At 35.2% G+C, this 21170-nt stretch overlaps 1 protein-coding gene across 1 annotated transcript in view; it reads right to left on the reverse strand.

The window, feature by feature from the left end:
• Positions 1-607: 607 nt before the first annotated feature.
• SP3 (Sp3 transcription factor) overlaps positions 608-21170 on the reverse strand; it is a 48816-nt gene continuing 28253 nt past the window's right edge. Inside the window, exons 5-7 of the mRNA XM_036744492.1 lie at positions 7185-7377; positions 5195-5391; positions 608-2362 (exon numbers count right to left, since the gene is read on the reverse strand). Coding sequence (XP_036600387.1) covers positions 2046-2362; positions 5195-5391; positions 7185-7377 — 707 coding nt within the window. The 3' untranslated portion in view covers positions 608-2045. The remainder of the gene's footprint in view (positions 2363-5194; positions 5392-7184; positions 7378-21170) is intronic.

Raw genomic sequence — 21170 nt, forward strand, 5'->3', positions numbered from 1 at the left:
GCATTCCTTTCCTATCTTCTCTTTCAACATTGCTGAAGTATATCTCTTTGAAACATCCTTTTAATAGAAATAGCTGTCTTTTATATAGTGCTTTAAGGTTTGCAAAATGCTTTACATACATCAGCTCATTGGACCCTCACAACAACCCTGTGAGGTAGGTGTTAAAGGCATTACTACCTTTTTATTGGACCTTCACACAAATTCATGATTGTCAGTGAACTCTCAAGGTGCTTGTGCTCCCTTAACCTAATAACAGAGGTCACAGTAGTAAAGGTTACAAATTAGCATTGATCAACCTGGTGTAGGGCTGGTGGGTGGGCTGGCAGACTTCCCCCCACTTTTTCAACACACAAACCCAACTCATCTGCCCATAGTGAAAAAACTACTGGCAAGCAAAAACAAATTGTCAAATGTCTAGAAAATGCCTCTACAGATTTCCCAAATAAATACACTTCCAACATAATAATCTCAGCATCTATTACAGTCTCTATCTGGAATCTAAAAACAAATGAGTTCACTATAAACTACGTTGAAAGAAAATCAAAGCCACAAAATTTTCACGAATCTTACCACTGCAGTTACTTTAAAGGCATAGGAATACAGCAACTCAAAAGAAAAAAAATAGTGTTTTATTAACTACCACACTGTTATAATACACTTTAAACGTACAATAAGGTAGCCTTTAAATCTGAGGTGGTCTTAAGAATAACAAATGAACAGAATTTCAAATTTTTGTAAATAGGTGAACTGCTGCAGTTATTGGTGTACATTTTAGGAAAATGGTATAGCACTTACAGACCAGCAATGTAACTTTATTTTGTACATTTTTTCTATAATTGAAAATATAAACAATAATTATAAAAAGAAAATACAGCATAATAAAAAAACATATATGTTTTTCAGTTAAGTGTATTGGATACATATAAATTTTAAGGGAAAAAGCAAAAAAAAAAAAAAAAAAAAAAAGGAAAATGATTGATATTTTAAGTGCAGACTGACTACCTAGCCAAAAAAACTTCTTAAAAAAAACTCATAAAACCTCTAGTTTTCTATGACTAATATCCATGTGGTTGGAGTATTGTCACTCTGGAAGTGATTTTTTGTTATGTTTGCATATGTTATACTTTACTGGTAACTTACATGATGGCTTTTAAGGCCCTGGCAGACAGATGGTTTTTGGAAACAAGATTTGATTTAAAAAAAAAAAAATCACTGCTAAGACGCAATACACCTTATTTTTGGTCCTCCAATGTTCAAGAAAAGGGATAATTCACAACATTGTTCTTACCACCCAAATGCCTCAACCTATACATTTTAAGCTTTTTTTAAACATTGGTTATATTGCCCAACTTCGTTATTGAAAGAATATTAACAAGACATCATTTTGGCAAATTAAATCTTAAACATGGCTTTTCAACAGGATTTAAAAGGTGACTATCCCTAGAGTTCCATGTTAAAATGTAGTTTTCAAAATCTTACAAGAGTAATGCTTAAAATATTGTACATAGTTAACCTAATTAAAATAATTAGCTTCAAAATGACAAATTGATGAGCTAAGTAAAGCCTACACTAGGTAACATTTGCTTGGAAACTTGATTTGTCAGTTATGCATAATAAAAATTCCAGTCATCAAGAAAATTACAAAATTTCTTTTATCATAACATGATTTCTTTCATCCACCAACTTCTTTATCTTACAATAGATAAATACCAACATGTTCTCATTTTTACACTAAACCACACAGGATTGATGCATTTGGTTAGACTACCATTCCCATTGTTAAATTCATTTTTCTCTTTATATAACTTGGTAAAATTTCATCTCTTCTAGATTCCAAAAGTACCTACAAAACCCATGCAATTTTACCATTTTAATATACTATGGAATATCATACAAAGTAAGGCATTTCAGTGTCATGTATAACCAAGTTACTGTCAATCCAAAAATTTTTGCACATCAATAAAAAGATATCTAAGAACTTAGGAACAATATTCTTCTCACTACTGTATAAAAATAACCACAATGAATAAGTATTTGTGTAATATTTACTCCATTGTCTCATTTCCAGAAACTGTGACAAGCTGTAAAGGTATTTCAGTGTTGGTAAGGATGTCTTGATTGCTGGTGGCAGAAGTGTTAACAGTTCCTATCCCTGAAACAGAACCTTGTTGAATATTTGCAAGGATAAGTGTCGTTCCTCCTGCAGTAATCAAAGTATCATCTCGTGAAGCTTCTACTGATGCCAGCACTGTACTACTAGAGTGAATACCTTTTTTATTCTGATGTGTTTTAATGTGTTTGGCAAGGTGGTCACTTCTCATAAAGCGTTTTGAACATTCTGGACAAACAAACTTCTTTTCACCTGCCGGAAAAAAAAAGTCATTTCTTTAAAAACATTGTCTTAATGCAAACTTAAGATGAATAAAATTAATACTATTTTCTGTTAATCATGCTGTGAAAGAAGTTAAGACTAAGGTAAATATCCCTCATCCAAATGAACAAACAGGCTATGACTAGAAATTCCTCCTGCAATATGGAAATGCATTGGCCCCAACAGAATGCTATGTCTTCCCTTAAGCAGATCTAAAGGAAAGTAATAATTTGCTTTAGGCTCCAGAGTTGTGACTCCTATTGCCAGATGACCCTTCACAATCTTGCCTTCCTGATGTTAAAATGATTGTCATTGAAGTAGGATTTGAATCCAAGTGGTTTGGTTTTTTTTTTGCTACATGTGAGATGCTTCTGAGATTGTATATTTATGAAGTTATACTGTAAAAAATATTTTATGATGTTCCATGTTCTTAAACTTTACATGTGCTTATATCTGAAGTCAAGGGGTACATTAAATGTAATTATGGGGTTTGGTCAACTTATAATAAGTGACATGACATAATAAAATTTAGTAAGTGAACTCGGTGAAAAAAGAAATCTCAGAGGGATTTTTTTAAATAAGAAATGTTTAAGGATACCAAGTTCTTGAAAGAGAAACGTGGAAAGTATTCACAATGAACTTTGAAAAGAATGACATCATAGGGTTCTGGACTGCCAAGAAACTGACAGATATTTGTTGTCGACTGCGGGGAGAAAAGGGAATAAGCATTCATATAGCAACTACTATGTGTCAGGCACTGGGCTAATCGCTTTACAAATATCCCATCTGATCCTAAAGCAAAATTGTGAGACAGGTGCTCTTAGTATTATCCCCATTTTGCAGTTAAAGGAAATTGAAGCAAAGATTAATGACTTGCCCAGAGTCACACAGCAGGTAAGTGCCTGAGGCTGGATATGAACTGAGGTCTGCCTGACTCCAGGTTGAACACTGTCCTCTGTGCCACTAGGTCCCTCTTTCTTTTCTGCCAAGCAGAAAAGATGAAGAGAACCCTAATAAGGAAGTGTCTGGCAACTCCAGAAAAGGAAAAACCACTAAGTCAAGGTTCAGGTACCTATGAAGAAAAGTGCTGAACAGGGGCCTTATGGGGCACTATAAGAAAGAAGAACAAAAGATGTGCAGGAGAGCTGACTAGCCTGAGCAGTATCCAGACTTCAACTTTTAGAACCCCAACATATGGGTCAAGGTAATAGTACCAAGACCATGAACCTGTAACTTGTCTACCAGTATGGGATTTGTATTTTCTTCACAAAGCATATTTTTGTACACAACCAGATAACTGAGCTTGTGTTATGTGAAAAATTCACTGGTTTAGTGTAGTTGAAATAAAGACAAAAGGCTTAAGAGGGCTGCAAAGAACCTAAAGAGAATCGAGTGAAGTCACCAAATCCTGTTTCTTTTTCTTTGGAAAGACATATTCTTTCTACATGTCCCTTCTAATTATTATTAATCACCTTTTCATTTAGAATTTTATCACCTTACACCCCAACTTTATTCCAACAGCTATTATTATAAAATTTAAAGTTTCCCTCTCTCATTCATTCTACAAATTAATGCTAGATGAATCTTCCTTAAATACAGCACTTTGCTAGTACCCTGCTAAAAACAAATAAACCTCAGTACGATCTTAGGTGTTTTTTTTTTTTGGGAGGGGTGGGGAGAGTGAAGAAGTAGCAGCAAAACGAGAGAAAATAACTAGCCCTACAATTTAGTTTAGGATTCTTCTACTTAACTTTCAAGTTTGCTCACAGTTTGATTGTACGATTCTGATCCTACCATTTCCCCAGAGACTCAGTGTTTTATTAAGAGACCTGTCTCTTATGGTCCCATGGGTTCATTGCCACTTCTGGTCTTGGCTCATGTATGCTCCCTTTCACATGAAACAATCTTATTTCTCTTTCCCACATATTCAAATAATTCCCATTCTTGAAGCACTCAAATGGATTACTGGCTTCCATATTTCACTATTGTTTCAGGTGTTCTATACCACTCTTAACTACTATCCAAACTTCAGAGCAAGTATTCATGTGCTTTTTCTTTGCACTACCAATAGACAAATCCCTAATCCTTAAACGAATGGTAACTGTAAGCTATGAGGGTGAGAACAGCATATTATTTTTTTCTTTTTATTACCACATTGTACCCTAGCACAAGTACACTGCAGACATTCAGTAAGTCATTGGCAAACGAAAAGATGGAAACTCTTTCCAGTAAGAAACCCTACATCAGTTTTATCATGGTTAACATAATGATAGAAATATTGCTGAGACCGAGGTACTAAAATCTTGCTACCAACCACTGAGTAAATTTTTTCTCTTCTCATCCTACCACCAATAAAATGGTTATGTTGCCCATGACTTATCTACCATGATGAAGACGTGGAAGGTGAACAAAAATGGTGAACATTACCTATTCAGTAAAGAGTGTCATGAGTGAATGAAGAAAACTAATTGTGAGAGCTAACAGAAGGAACAATCTAATAGGAAAAGAATGGAATTAAATCTTCAATGATTTTAACAGATCCTAACTATAAACTTTATTTTAAAGTATAAATAAGACTAGTAAAATTCTTTGGATTCAGTGTTCAGTGATCAATTCAATGGATGTCTTCTAAACTGGTGCCACCGAAAATAAAAATGAATATATTTTATCATCACTAGCTTACACTTAACTTCCACCAAAAACAAAAACACCCTGATTTTTTAAAATGTTTATTGCCTTTAAAAAGACCATAATCCTTAAAGGTAAGCAGAGAAGTAGGCTCATACTCTACATTTTAATTTATTAAAAACAAATGTTAATAACCTGTATGTGTTCTTCTGTGCCGCTGTAACTCATCACTTCGAGTAAATCTTTTCCCACAGAACATCCAGTTACAAACAAAAGGACGTTCCCCAGAATGCCAACGAAGGTGAGCTCGTAAGTGTGATGTCTTTCCATAAACTTTCCCACATCCCGGTATGTGACAAATATGTTGTTTCTTTTTCCCAAGATTGGCACCTCTAAAAAGAAAAAGAGAGAGAGATACAGACACACATGTACATGGTTATAGAAAAAAATTCAAACCAAAACTTGAGATTTATTCACAATATATCATGTTCAATTTTATGCAAAACTCAAGATCACAAAAGAAATCAGAAACTGGCATTTCATCAATTTCATATTTTAAAAAAAATCCAATTTCATCATATAAAATATATAAATAAAAATTATATTTAATAATAAACATGACCACTGTCCAAAAAAAACTTAAGATACCCTTCCTTCTTTGTTTTTAAAGGTCATTTAGAATTTTTAAAAAGATTATAAAATATGACTTTCTCAACATAAGTTTAATTTCAAATTAATAAGAATATTTTTAAATAGAGGTCTTTTGTTTATAGCTATTAGTATAATTAAGTTAGGAACTGTTGGAGACATTGTAACTTTTAACAATATTTTATACAGGTCATTTTCAGCCTACAAAGCTTTTATTTAATTTTTACAGACCATAAGATTGCCTAATGAGTCAAAACATGTATTGAAAAGGTGACTTAGTAATATAATCAGTTACCTGAAAACATAATCATTGAATTACATGCCCATGTTCTGAACATACTCTGAATTGGAGGTGTGCTTGGAAAGGGCAAGAAATGTGGACTGCTCTAATTTGCCAGTAAGTTTTTCCTAAATGTATGTCTGCAACTTCCATCCAAGCTACTAGTTTTGCCTTTCTAAGAGTCAGCAAAAAAAAAAAAAATCTAATCTAAACTCTCTTCCACATACTTCAAAAGTAATCATGACCAACACATACACCTTTATCTTTTTTTTTCAGTCTAAACATCCTACCCAATTCCTTCAACCAATCCTCATATATGGCATGTTCTTCAGTCCTTTTACCATACTAATTATCTTCTGGCACCCTCCCACTTGTCTATATCATTTCTATAATATGGTGCCCACCACTGACACACTATATTGCAGAGGGGGTCTGAACAGAGAAGGGTACAGAAGAACTATCACTGTTGTTGTTTGTCCTTCTTTCTCAAAGGACCATGACATCAAGGAGGTGATGCCATGATATGCAAGTGGGTTGGATTTAAGTGAGGGAGGGCTATACAAAGTCACCAGCCTCACTTTGTCTTCCAGAGCCATATGAGCCAAGTGGTAAGCTATAGATAAGGATGACGGGAGATGACCCTGGATGCAGTGGGAGGTCTTGGCTTTAATTTTTAATCTAAGGTTTTTCCCAGGTCTCAGTTTGACTGAGGCCATGCCCAATCAATGTTTAAAGCTAAGTAAAAAAATGAGGCAGAGAATGGCCTCTTTTACTTAGCCAAAAAACGATTACTCTGGGAGGGGAAGACTCTCAGGGTTTCTGGCCAAAACACAAACAACTACTATTTACATTCACTCTGAGCCAATCAAGGCCTAAACAATGACCAAATCTTAAAAAAAAAAACTTTCTCTTTGTATGTGAGCCAGTTTTTGATGTAGGACTTAACAACACCATCTACTGACACAATGTCTTTGAATTGGCTATAGTCAAAATGTTTACAAGAAACATTTTAAGTTTTTGACATAATAAATGACAGTAACACTTAAAATAATTCAGGAGGATTTAGAAAAAAAATAGTTCAAGTGTCATTAGTCATTAGTGATTAGTCATTAAAAATCATCTTCATTTCTCTTTTTAAAACAAAATGTAGATTAATATTTGAGCTTTGCAAACGTAGATGAGACATTTATAACAATTTCTTATTTATTAAAAAACATTTTCAGCATATGTTAATATGGGAATTTTTTATCTGCCTACCTCCCACCACCTTCTTTACAGTTAGGACAGGTACAGGCTACACGTCGAAGTCTTTTTCCTTCCTGATGTGGTTGGTCCCCTTCTTCATCTACCACCTGTACTCTCAAATGTGTTAAATCACTGGTATTCAATGTAGAATCACCACTGAGCTGCCACTCTTCTGGATCAGGCTCTTCTTCCTTGATCCTAATATCTAAAGAAAAGAATAGTTGGGAATCAGATTTCATTGGACAGAAAGTAGTATAGCATGCCAATTGTTGTATCTATATTAGCAAAAAAACACTATGTACAATACAATCAAAAATGAGTTTTAGAATACATAGCCAATGGCCCTCAATCTAGCTATAAAATCTACTTTATTATAACTTTCAAATGGATGGTTTAAACAGCTAATACAGATAAACCTAAGTCAAATTCTAATGCATTAACTTCTAAAACCTCCAATTTATAAGTGCTATAAGGAAATAATAAGAAAGTTTCAAATTTTAATGGCTGCTAGTCATAAGTATGAGTGTAAAAATCTATCAATTATAATACAAATAGCATTTTCACATGAGAAGCCACAAAATTTTAAGACATGGTCCCTATCATCAAGGGCCTTACAATTTAAGTGGGGTGAAAAAATATAAAACAATTGAGTTCCAAATTGTGCAGTACTTATTCTAAGTGGTAGATTCAGGAAATGGGGAAACCACTGTGGTAGGTAATGGAGCTAGAAGCAGTTAAGAAAAAGCACTGTAAAAAAAAAGAAAAAGAAAAAGATGAGACCATGAAGTAGGGGTTCTTAATCTGGGGTCTATGAATTTATTTTTTAAATTATCTTGATAAATATATTTCATATAATTGATTTCCTTTATAATTCTATTTATTTCATGCTTGGCCGCAAAGAAGAGATACAGGAAAAAAAAAAAGAAACTTTCCTGTTTCTTTGCAGGTAAGGGACCATGTTCCCCTATATATACGATTACTTTTGTATAACATCATTTTTCCTTTTTTTAGGCTTTTTTTAGGTGGAAGAGGAGATAAGAGACAAGAGAATGGAAGAAAGGATACAGTAGGAAAGATGGATGATATAAAAACAAAAATTGTGCTATTAAATTTATTTATAATTTTTTTTAAAAAAATAAACTTGTTTGGCTTTAGAGATTAACTTATATTATTTACATTATTTATTTATTTATTAGGCACTGCATTACCACAGAAGAAAATAACTACAGCACAGATGAGTGGTCAAAATAGATGAACTGATAATAGTCAAAAGAAGAAATGCAAACTATCAACAACCACATGGGAAAAAATGCCCCAAATCACTAAAAAGAAATGCAAATTAAAACTCCTAAGGTTTCACCTCACATCTATCAAATTGGGAAATGTTATTTTAAAAAACTCAATGTTAGTTGATGTTGGTCGTCGGAAGTCAAGCCCAGTAATAAATACACTGTTGCTGAAAACTGTGAATTGGTTTTTTTTTAGAAAACAACTAAAATAATATAAGTTGCTAAATTTTTCATACTCTTTGACCAAGTGTCAAAGAGTATGACACTGTCAGAACTCCAAGGAGAATGAAGAGATAAACAAAGGTCTCATATATACAGACACATTCATTACAGAACTTTTTGTGGTAGCAATAAATCTGCAAACAAAGTGAGTACCCAGGAATTTGGAAATGAGAACAGATTATGGTATATGAATGTAATGCAATATTATTTTCCCTTAAGAAATAATGAATATAAAGAATTCAGATAAACATAGTTTGTGTGAATTGATGCAGTGAAAAAAACAAAATCATAATATCATGCACAATAACTTTAATTATATAAGCAAGAATAATGCTAAGAAAGCTTTAATGATTTAATTTAATGACCAATGTTGGCCCTAAAAGACAAAATAATGAAACGTATTATCCCCTTCCCTCAGTTAGAGGGCTAAAGGAAATGTTGCCTGTCAGACCCACTGGAGTAGTGATAAATTTTGCTTAACTGTTTTCCTTAGTTACATGAAGAGGAAAGATAGCCTCTACCAGCTCAATTAGTACTAACAAATGATAGTGACATTAAAAAAAGCATTAATACAACTTACAAAGGAAAAGAAAGAATTATAGGCCTAAATCAGAAAACTTTGTTACTTCAAAATGCTTTACAGGACAAGATGTCACAAGCAACGTAACTAAAATTGACCTACATTTTAACTCAAAGATCAAGTTCCAAAGGATTCTCATAGGTTTGTCTTCATTCTTATCCTTAAATACAAAACAAGGTAAACATTTGCTTCTCTCCCTCTCACCTTCCCAAGAATTAGCATACTTAAAACAAGTTTTTTAAACATTGGGCTTTAAAAGATAAACTAATACTTTCCTGCTTCATGCAGTTATATTACCCACAAGGTGGATATGAAGTTTGAAAAATTACTTTGTGTGATGGTCAAACATAGAAGCGACTTCGACAGATGTAGCATGAAAGATTGTGTTCAGTCTTTATTCACTTTTACCTTACAGAGTACACACACTTGTTTTATTATGTATTATATCTACATTATGGTATAATGTTTTATTATACAAAAAAAAACACTAGGTAACTGCACACATTGTATACTAAATTTAAACAAAAACATAATTTACTACTATCAAAAAACTAAAAAAGCCCTACCAAAAAAGACTCTAAGATGTAGGTATATAAAGAAAGTAATTTTATTAAATGATTTTTTCAAGCATTCACTTTGTTGTTTTATATAGTTTTTATTACTTTCCTTTTCTGATTATTTTGACATTATTTATGGTAAATGAATAAAGGATAAGGGAAAAGTGAGAAAAGGAAGAAGGTCAAGAAACAATTAAGTATGGACTGGATAACATGAAGTTCAAACACAGCTTCAATTATCTATTTCTTTTAACAACACAACTTGCACACAATGTATTACTATTCATAAAGAATCTCAAAGTTTGGGTATCTGACTGAAAACAGTCTACTTATTTTTATAACCAGAGCTACATCTCTCCAATTCCCCTATGTTTAGCTTTTCCCTATGTGTTCCCAAAGTAGAAATAGATCATTATTTCACATCAGTTGTTTGGGCCTTGGAATGAATTTTCCTGACAGAAAGAAAGTAGTGAATGATTCTTGCATTTCCCATGCAACCCGTAAAAGCCAATGTAGCTGAAACATTCTGCAATCAAACACATGGTCAATGATACCATTGCTAACACCAAACAACAGAGAAAACAAAAAATAAGGATTCTATTAGTGTACTGATCCCCATGTTTGGGATGTACTCCTTCCTCATCCCTGCGTCTTCCAGAATCTCTGGTCTTCTTTCAAAGATCAGCCCAAGTGCCACCTGAGAGGTCTTCCCCGATCCTTCTAGTTGTAAATAGTGTTATCTTCTCTCAACTACCTTGTGCTTACTTATTTCTGTGTATATGGTGCATTATCCCTCCCTACCTTTAACTTCTGCAGTCCCCCTACTCCCTCCCCCACCCCACAAACACACAAAAAAAACTTCAAAACTCCTTAAAGGCAAGAACTATTTTGCTTTTTGTCTGTGTCCCTAGCACCTGGCATATAGCACAACACACGATAAGAGTAGGCAGATGGAAACTTTGGTAGATTATCTATATTTCTGGGCACTTTCACAAGTCTTCCACGTTTATATCTAATTTCATCTAAGAATTTAAGACTTTCCTTTTCCTTGATACAAGTTTCTTACTTTCGGAGCCATGATTAGGGTCAGGGGTTTACAAATGGAATGTTGAAAAGAGAAAAAATGGGAGATGAGAGGACAGAAAATAAAACCTCTCTGAAATGTAAGAGTTGGAACACAGGGAAAGGAGGGAAAGAATAAAAGAGGAATGCATATATGTAATTTTTAGCATTCACAAACTACCTACTATCAATGCTAGGAATATTATTTTTGTTGTTTTCAGATGGGTCACGTAATGAGGCAAAAAAATGTTTGAATAGGGAGGGCATGTTCTATGTATGATCCTAAGAATGAAGAAAGGAGGTGGGTTGGAAAAGCTGCCTAAGTTCTTATCCTTAGGATAAGCCTGACTGCTCTGGAGGGGCTTTATGCAATCATGCTTGTAGGCAAAAGAAGTCCACAAGTCAGTAGTAACTCAAAACATGCTTTTACTATTAAAAAGATTAGTATTCCACCAAAATAAAAGTTCTGTATCTTCTTATTACTAACATATCAAGAAATCTAATAGTATATTATAATTAACTTATTTATTAACTAAATCTGGCATTCATATTTAATTTGGATAATACTAGATAAATATGAATCAAGGTACTTTGGATAAAATGAGACATTCTCTGTTATCAATAGCATATCACTAGGATTTTGTTGTTCTTGTCAAAGTCTAATTTTCCCTGCTTTCAAATTTTTTTTTAGAATGCTGATGAATTTGCTTCATTTGAGTCAAAGTTTATTTTATTTATATTTTCCATTTAACAGGTTTCACCTGTCATGAAACAAACAGAATTAGACACAATATTTTTAAAATTTCTAATAGTCTCATTTTGTAAGTAAAATGATTTTTGTTCTAATTAGGACTTCCTATGAATATTTTTATAATACCAAAAGTTTGTCATTTCTAAACTTAAGATGATAGCTTTAAATTTCCTACTAATATTAGGTTAATTTTCTAATAGTTTGTTTTCATTGGTCCAGGAAGGAATTAAATTCCTCAGCAAATAAACTTCAGTTCTTCGCCAATTAATTTGCTACCACAGAAATCTCTAATCAAAACCAATTTAAGTAATCTCCCTTTCCCCTCAAAATTCATCTTCATTTGGGTCATTTCTATTCAATAACTTTCTTCATTTTTTTTCTTTTTTCTTTTTTTTTTGGACTTTTTTTTTTTATTTTTAGTTTGCAACACACGGTTCTACATAATTTTGAGTTCCAGATTTTCTTCCCTCCCTCTCCCTCCCTCCCCAAGAGGGCATGGAATCCCATATAACTTCCATGTATAACTTGGCATTGAATTAATTTACACTTTCTTCATTTTTCAAAAAGTTTTATTTCTGAACTGTGTACTTTAAGTCCATTTACCCCATTTGCTAAAGAAGGGGAACGTGGTAAGGAGAAACGGTTTTCCAAGATAACTTCGATTTTTTTCTTAACCTATAAAGAAGTTCATAATTTACTACCAACATCACACTTTTTCTTTTTGTCTACTCTACTTCAATTGCTCTTAAGTTATTCTGCTGTTTAAGAGAGACATAGTGAAATTTCTATATGGAAAAAAAATTATATATGACCAAATCGTAAGAAACAATCCTAAAGGTCAAATAATGTGTCCCAAAGTGCCAGTTGGCCAAAGCTTAAGTTATATATTTCTAGTATCGTTAATGTAACAGAAGTCTTCCAGATTTAACCTGCCACATAACTCACATAGGTCCTTAGTTTCACTATTCTTAATTGGAAAATGAACCAATTCATAGGGGAAATGATGGTGAACCACTCAACACTGCCAAAAACAGTGGCTGGTCTATAAACTTATAGGCATAATATTACCTCTCTTCTTGATGTGATATCTTCAGAAGCCTGTGCCTTTTACCCAAAAGTTTTAAGACACTAGATAAAAGTAAACATACTATTTCAAGCAAGTTAAAAAGAATTAAAAGTAGATTTCCCCCAAACTAGAAAAATACAATAAACTGGGAGTTCCTGGTTGCTGTCAGGACACTCTGTTAGCCAACAGTGCTATCTTGCCAGCTAGAGAACAAGGGTTATGAAGAACTCTGGCAAAACAGAATTCTTTCACAATCAAGGATCTCTTGTCCATTCAAATCTAAGCATATTATGTTTCTCCCCCAAATCACCATATTGTTTTTAACTCTCCCACATGAACGCAAGACAAATACTCTGAAAGGCAAAACTTATATAAATGAGTATGTTCTGATTTATTTGTTGACAAAATATCTCATCTTATTACTACGTATCTCTTAAGAAAATGAAAATCTAAACATCATGAATCATTTACACATTGTCTCATTTTTACTTTGTACTTCCTACCACAGTACATATATACATCTGTCACCCACATGTGCGAAATGGGGATAATGATCTGATCTACTTCATGGGGTTGGTATGAGCAAAGAGATTGGTAAAATTTAAATGTAAGCTATAACACAGTGAAGTGGTAAATACAGAAATACCCATTCATACTGAATGCTAACTTGACTTCCACTACATCTAGGTAAAGTTAGGGGATTTCATTTATTGTGTAAAGTCAGTCAGAATTAATGTTCTTTTATTCAATTTTGAGCCACAGTACAAGAGCTTTAAGCAAGACTTGTCAAAGTCACAAATTATTTATTCTCTCCATATTTTTGCACATTTGTGCACACACACAACTCATTACTGCTTAGTCATTAGATATTCTCTGAAACTTATTGGCTGGTTTTAAGTCTTGAATTTTGTAAAAAGTATACAATCAGCAGGCATACCAAAGAATCATCTAGGCCATGCTTTTGTCTCCATGCAAAACAACAACTTATTAAACAACTCAAAAGAGACCACTATTTTTGCTCTCATTAAAAATCTCTGGGGGTGGTGGTGGTGGGGATCCATTTTCTCTTAGTAGGTTAATAGACTCTAGCATGAGAAGATACTGCAGAACAGAAATAAGACCAAAAAGTATCAGAAAAAAATAAAACCTCTTTGATAGTTATATGTTGAATTTATATTTTTGAAAAGGTATATAATATTCAGTTTCATATATGATCCTTTGTTCTAGTATGTATATAAAAATGCTCATTTTATTTTGTGTTTAAGTTCAAGTGTGTATTACATTCAGAATAAAAAAGGAATGTGAGCTTCTAAGAGCCAAGAACTCTCTTGCTCTTCTATTTGTATACCCAGCTCTTAGCCCAGTTATGGATTCCTAATAAATGAGTTTCCATTAAAAAAAAAAAAGATACCCCCAAAGTCACCCAATACTATCCCTACTCAAATCCCAAATTCCATCTTGATTATTTCCTCCTTTCTTAGTTTTCAAAAACCATTCCTTTAAATAACTCATTCTAGAATTTTACCAAAAATGAAAATCAAGCTTGCTCTTCTATAGTTCAAAGTAACCATCTTTTTCCATTTTTGTGAAAATTGGGATAGCATTTGCCTATCTCCTGCTGTGCCACACTTCTGTTTACCACTGTATCTGCAAGTTCTTCAAGCATGTTCTTCCCCTTCAGAAGCTTCATAATACAAAAGTTTAACCCAAATACTTCTTCATGTGTTTTAACTCTATTCTTGTCTGACCTATTCGCATCGGAAAGAGTTACAGGTAAAAGACATCTCCACAATGTTGTGATCTCTGCTTTTACCTTTAGCTAAATGACCCAATCAGGGGAGGAGCCAAGATGGTGGAATAGAAGCAGGGACCTGATTGAGCCCTCCCCGCCAAAACCCTCCAACTACCTTTAAAAAATGACTAAAATTCTAGAGCAGCAGAAGCCACAAAATGACAGTGAAGCAGATTTTCAGTCCAAGACAATCGGGAAGGCTGACAGGAAGGGTCTATTGCACTGTGCTCAGAGCAGAGCCCTGATACTCTAGAAGAACCACTGGGTAAAATAGAAACTGAAAGAATCCACCCATCACCTCCTGAAAGAGATCCCAAAAGGAAAACTCCTAGGAATATCATAGCCAAATTCCAGAGTTTCCACGTCAAGGAGAAAATATTATAAGAGGCCAGAAAGAAACAATCCAAGTACTGTGGAAACACAATCAAGACAACACAAGATTTAGCAGCTTCTACACTAAGGGATAAGAGGGTTTTGAATATGATATTCCAAAGGTCAGAGGAGATAGGATTAAAACCAAGAATCACCTAGCCAGAAAAACTGAGGATAATATTTTGGGGGGGAAAATGGAATTTCAATGAAATAGAGGACTTCCAAGCATTCTTGTTAAAAAGACCAGAGCTGAATAGAAAATTTGACTTTCAAATACAAGAATCAAGAGAAACATGAAAAGGTAAACAAGAAAGAGAAGCCATAAGGGACTTACTAAAGTTGAACTGTTTACATTCCTACATGGAAAGATGGTATTTGTAACTCAAGAGACCTTTCTCAGTATTAAGGTAGCTGGAAAGACTATATGTGCATATGTGTGTATGTATATGCCTATATATGTATATGTATGTGTATAAGTATAAATATGTAGATACACACATATACATATACACATATACACATGTACATACGTACGTATGTATATGTGTATATATGTAGACAGAGGGCACAGGGTGAGCTGACTATGAAGGGATGATACCTAAAAAATAAAATTAAGTGTTGAGAGGAATGTACTAGGAGAAAGAGAAAGGGACAGGTAGGATGTAGTAAACCATCTCACATAAAAGAGGCAAGAAAGAGCTTTTACAATGGAGGGGAAGAAAGGGAAGTGAGAGGGAATAAATAAGCCTTACTCTCATTGGATTTGGCTTAAGGAGACAATAACATACACACTCAACTGGGTATGGAAATCTATCTTACCCTACAGGAAAGCAGCGGGGAAAGGGATAAGAGAGGGGAGATAAGAGAAGGGATAGCAGAGTGGAGGAAGGGGCAATCAGAAGCAAACACTTTTGTGGCAGGACAGGTCAAAGAAGAAAATAGAATAAATGGAGGGCAGGACAAGATAGAGGGCAATATAGTTAATTCTTTCACAACATGACTGTTATGGAAGTGTTTTGCATGACTACATATGTGTAATGGCAAGTAAAGTGGGACTTTTTGTTGTCTTTTGCTTTGGAGTGCTTCTCAGCACTAAGGTAATCAAGGGTCTTTGAGTCTTGCCTTTGTTTCAATCAAGAATCTTTGAATCCGGAGTCTCTGATGACCTGCTTAAGTCACAGGAAGCCCTAGGTTACATGGGTTTGAGTCGCATGGTTGTGACACCCTCTGACCCTGAAGAAGTTTATATATACTCTCAGGTTAGCATTTTGCTTGGGGCTCACTCACAGGAAGAGTCTCGTGTGATTTGACCAGCAAGACTCTGGGTAGCCATTAAGGAGCTTCCCAGCTTTGAAAAGCCCAGATGTTGGTGCTTCTCTCTCTCTAGTAACTATGTATGTAATGCCTTGGACAGACAGCTAGAAGCCTATCTGCTGATTTGTGTTATCTCACTCTGTTCATATTATTTCTGATTGTAATTTCTGTTTGAATTTTCTCTGAAGTTCAGGGCACTGACTTTTTCCCCTGAACTAAGTGAATGATATATGTATGTTTAAAGTGAGATTATAACACCCTTAAAGTGGCTTTCCTTAGAAAAGCAGATCAAAGAACCTGTGTTCGCAGACCTCCTGTGTGCTGGTGTTATTGGTCTTACACAGCCACAGTAGTGTCAAGTAGCATTGTTGTTACAACATGTATAACCTATATCAAATTGCCTGCTTTCCCAATTAGGATGGGTAGGGAGGGAGGGAGGGAGAGAATGTGAACCTCAAGGCTTTAAAAAGGAATGATGTTTTTTTCTTATTTTGCATCATTACCCCCCAAAAAAGGATGCAGCAATGACAAGTTTTTAATAATCCCAATTCAATCATATTATTCTTAATCTTCACATCTCTATATAAAGAATAAATAAAATGACTAAGTAATATGCAGTATTTTTACAGAGTACAGCCTAGTGACTGATATCTCTCCAAGGACCAGCCAAGGTTGCTAAATGAGAGGTTCTTGATGACAAGGCTAGCTACAAAGGTAATGAATTTTTTTGACCACGGAATCCCATAAAACAGAAATAAATAGCTAAAAATCCTATGTGGCTCCTTCAACTTCTTCAAAGTCTGAGTGGAAGAACATGCAAAATATTTTCCCTAACAAACTGACTCAAAAATGAATAAGAGTAGTAGAGATAAGAATTTACAGCTAAATGGATAGATGGCTCTCGGAGGTTCTATTCTAAAAAGCAATTAAAGGAGCCAGTAAAATTGGGTTTATATAATGCCCAATGGCAACAAGAAAAGCCATGTCATGAGAGATTTGATTGTGACACTTCACAGCACTCACAAAGAACATAAGATACCTACAGAGCACAGTGATAGTAATTGCAGTTTATACGTTAACATATGGTCAAGGGGTAAAGAGGTAAAGAAATTCTATTAAAATTCTGGCAAAATTCTCCATAATAAGAAAATATACCTTGGGTGACTTTCAGAATGGGCACAAAGAATAACAACCCTACTGAAAAACTGTTGAAGATCAAGAAGGTGAGTCACTAGCTTATAATACACCTTCCTTAAGAAGTTTAAAAAAAAAGGATAAGGAGGACCTAAAATTAATAAAAAATTAAACTGACTTGGTTTTGATACCAGGAAATATTTGGTTATTGATACATCTATAATACACTCAGATTGACTAGCTGGAACAAAATGTAAAGATGGTGATTACCTTAGGAAAGTTGAATGGATTTAAAACAATTGCTACAATGAAAAGTCCCCAAATAGCTTCACCAGCAAAAGTATCTTCAAGCAGACAAAAACAGCATTTATATCACCAGGGGAACACACTAATTTGAAAACATTTTAGAGGTAGAAAATGTAAAGCCTAGATACAATATGACCTTAAAAATAAAACAATGCAAAGCAGTGGAGGATTTTTATAAAAAACTTGATGATGATGATGGTGATAGCAGCTATCATTTATGTAGTACTTTAAGGTTTGCAGAGCACTTTACAAATATTATCTCATTTTATCCTCACCTATTTTGCAGATGAGGAAAAGGAGGAAGGCAAAGGCTATGTGACTTGCCCATGCTCACACAGCAACGAAGCATCTGAAGCTGAATTTGAAGTCAGGTATTCTTGAGGCCCAGCTCTCTACCTAAAATGTTGCCCTCAATCTTTTCATGTGGTATCTTAACAAGCCAGATCACCCCCCAAAAATTTTAGATTGGAACTGGGAGGGAAAAAAAAAACAGCTGCAGGAACTGGGAGGGAAAAAAACAGCTGCAAAATGGTACTGATCTGTGCCAGGCACTGTGCTATGCTGTGGAGATAGGACAGCAAAACAGCTCTGTCCTCAGGGAACTTATTCTAATAGATAAACAACATATAAACAGGCCCATATAAGATAACTAGAAAATACATACATAATAGATATCATACATCAGTGACAACACCACTTAGATGATGCAGAGGAACAAGTCAAGTGCCGGGTCTAGAGTCAGAAAGACCTGAGTTCAAAACTTGCCTCAGATACTTACTAGCTGTGTGACCTTGGACAAGTCACTTAACCTGTTTGCTTCAGTTTCTTCATTTGTAAAATGGGGATAGTAACAGCATGTACATCCTAAGGTAGTTGTCAGGATCAACTGAAATAATTGCAAAACGCTCTACACAGTGTTTGGTACATAGCAGGTGTTACCTACTACTATTATTATTACCAGAACCACCATATTAGAATAACACACCTAAGTAATCAACATACTTTATGAGAAAGTAGCAATAGCAATTAAGATGATGAAGTCTGAAAAAGGGTTTGTAACACCCCCTTCCTCTCAACCAAAGCTTTCACTTACTCCTAGGACTTACCTGAGAAAATATTGGCCATCCATCTTGAGCGCACTCTTCTTCCCTACATCTCGCCTCAAAAAACCTCTACCTCACTTCCCCGCTCTCTTCTCCTCTGCTCCAGCCTCAGGGGAAAAGGTTTTCTTCTTGCCAAGGGCAGCCCATCTAATTCTGCCTTTGACTCCATCTCTTCTCAACTCTTCTGTGAAATAGTGTTCTCCTTTCCTGCCTACCCTTCCACTTCAATTTCTCCTTGGCAAGACAGTCTTGGATCCTCCTCTCTCTAGATGAACCACTCCTAAATCCACACCTAGCATTTATTTTTCTCAGGAATTCCAGTTTCATTCTACTTTGCCAATTGCCTGCTGAACACCACCACGTGGATGTCCCCTTAACATCTCTAACTTGGAACATTTATAAGAAAAGAACTCACTTTCCTGCTTAACCTTGCTCCTCCCTCCTAACTTCCTGAGTCCGTTTTTGCTGCCTGGCCATGTTCCCAGCCAACTTACTTGACCCTTGAGTTTTTCAGCAGGGTATGACTGCTTTTAGAATAAAGACTACTTTGTTCCAAGTTTGAGGGGATGCACCGTTGATTTCAGAGCTATTTCTATACAGTCAGCTCTGCCACACCAGCACTCCTCCTTCCCCAAGAACTGCCAGCCTGGACCTGACACAAATCTTCAGCAGGCTCTGCACTCCTGCTCTGATCCGCCACTTAATTCCTCCCACCAGGTGGGCCTGGGGCCAGAAGCAACTGCACCTGTAGTTCTGTAGCTGCACCACCCCTTCTGCCCCTGGGGCAGTGGCCAAACGGGGACTCCCCGCAGCTTTTCCCACTAACCTTCTCTGTTGTCTTTGGTGTTTGTAGGTTGAGAGGTCTGATAACTGCCACAGCTCACTGATTTATGGCGCTAGGGCCTGTTCCGCCCTGCTCCAGTCTGGTTGGTCCTGCTGCCACCCAGGCTGGGCTCCGCTCCCCTCCTCCATGCACAAGACCTCATCCAGTAACCATCCAGGCTGTCCTGGGTTGGATCCCTGCTTTCCTCTGCTATTTTGTGGGTTCTGCAATTCTAGAATTTGTCCAGAGCCATTTTTTATAAGTTTTTGGAGGGACCTGGTGGGGAGCTCACACAAGTCCCTGCTTTCCAGCTGCCGTCTTGGCTCCGCCCCCTCAGGATCCTACTTTATAACCAGGTATAATCTTTACCAGGAAGGTAGGGCTTGTTCAATATTAGGAATAAACTAAATATAAAAGACCAAAACAGTAACAAAAACAACAAAAATCATGATTCTACCAACAGTTGCTGAAAAGGCTTTTTTAAAAAAATGTTTTTATTACTATCTTCTTATTTTTATATCAGTGATATTTCCCCAGCATTTTTTCCCATCCCAATTCCAGAGAGCCATCCCATAGAACAAATAATATAAAACTACCAAACACTTTACACATTTTCATCTTCTCTGCACAGGGGCCTATACTAATCTTCTCTGAATCATTCCAATTTCAGTGAACATACTGTTGAAAAGGCTCGATAAAATACAATACCCATTTCTGCTTTTAAAAAAAAGCACTAGAAAACATAGGAAGAACTGGTTAACATAGTACTTCCTTATAAAAGTAAGTAGTATGTACATAAAACAAGAACCAGCATCATATGGAATGAAGATAAACTAGTAGCCATCCCAACAAAGATCAAGGTAAAGCAAAGATGTCCATTGTCACCACTACTAAATATCATGCTCTAAACGAATTTTGTAATAAGCCAAAAAAAAAAATCAAAGAAATAGGCAAAGAAACAAATTTTCCATTATTGTGAAAATGTATAATGACACAGAGAAAACTCTAAAGAATCAACTAAAAATTAATAAAACAGTAACTTCAACAAAGTAGCAAGATATAAAATAAATCCACATGTATCATCAGTATTTCTATATACTACCAAAAAAGCTCAGCAGAAAAGGCAAAAAGAAACTCCATTTAAAATGGTTACCATGTATACTTGAGTCTACCTACCAACACCTACACAGGAGCTATATGAACACAACTATAAAATACTGTTTAAGGGAACCAATAACAGCAACAATAACTGTTATTAGTATAACAATAATAATGATAGCAGCTAACATTTATATAGTACTTTAAGGGTTTGCAAAGCAAACTTTTAAAAATACTATTTCATTTTATTCTCTCAACCACTCTGAGAGGTCGTGCTATTATTTTCCCGAGTCGCTACCAGTTACACTGCTTTGGGACTTCTCTGGATCTCTTCATCTTGTCTTCTTTCCCCAGGAAACTGATCATGCTACAGGACTAAATCTGACTGGTCCTCAGGGCATCTATTTAAAGAAGGAGAGCAGCAAAGTTTTTGTCCCCATTTCCCACCAGCTACACTGCTTCTGGATTTCTCTGTAACTTTTCAATATCTGCTCCCCACCTTGGCAATGGGTACCTTCCCTCCCACCTC

Source organism: Trichosurus vulpecula, chromosome 2, assembly GCF_011100635.1.
Source record: "Trichosurus vulpecula isolate mTriVul1 chromosome 2, mTriVul1.pri, whole genome shotgun sequence".
NCBI lineage: Eukaryota > Metazoa > Chordata > Mammalia > Diprotodontia > Phalangeridae > Trichosurus > Trichosurus vulpecula.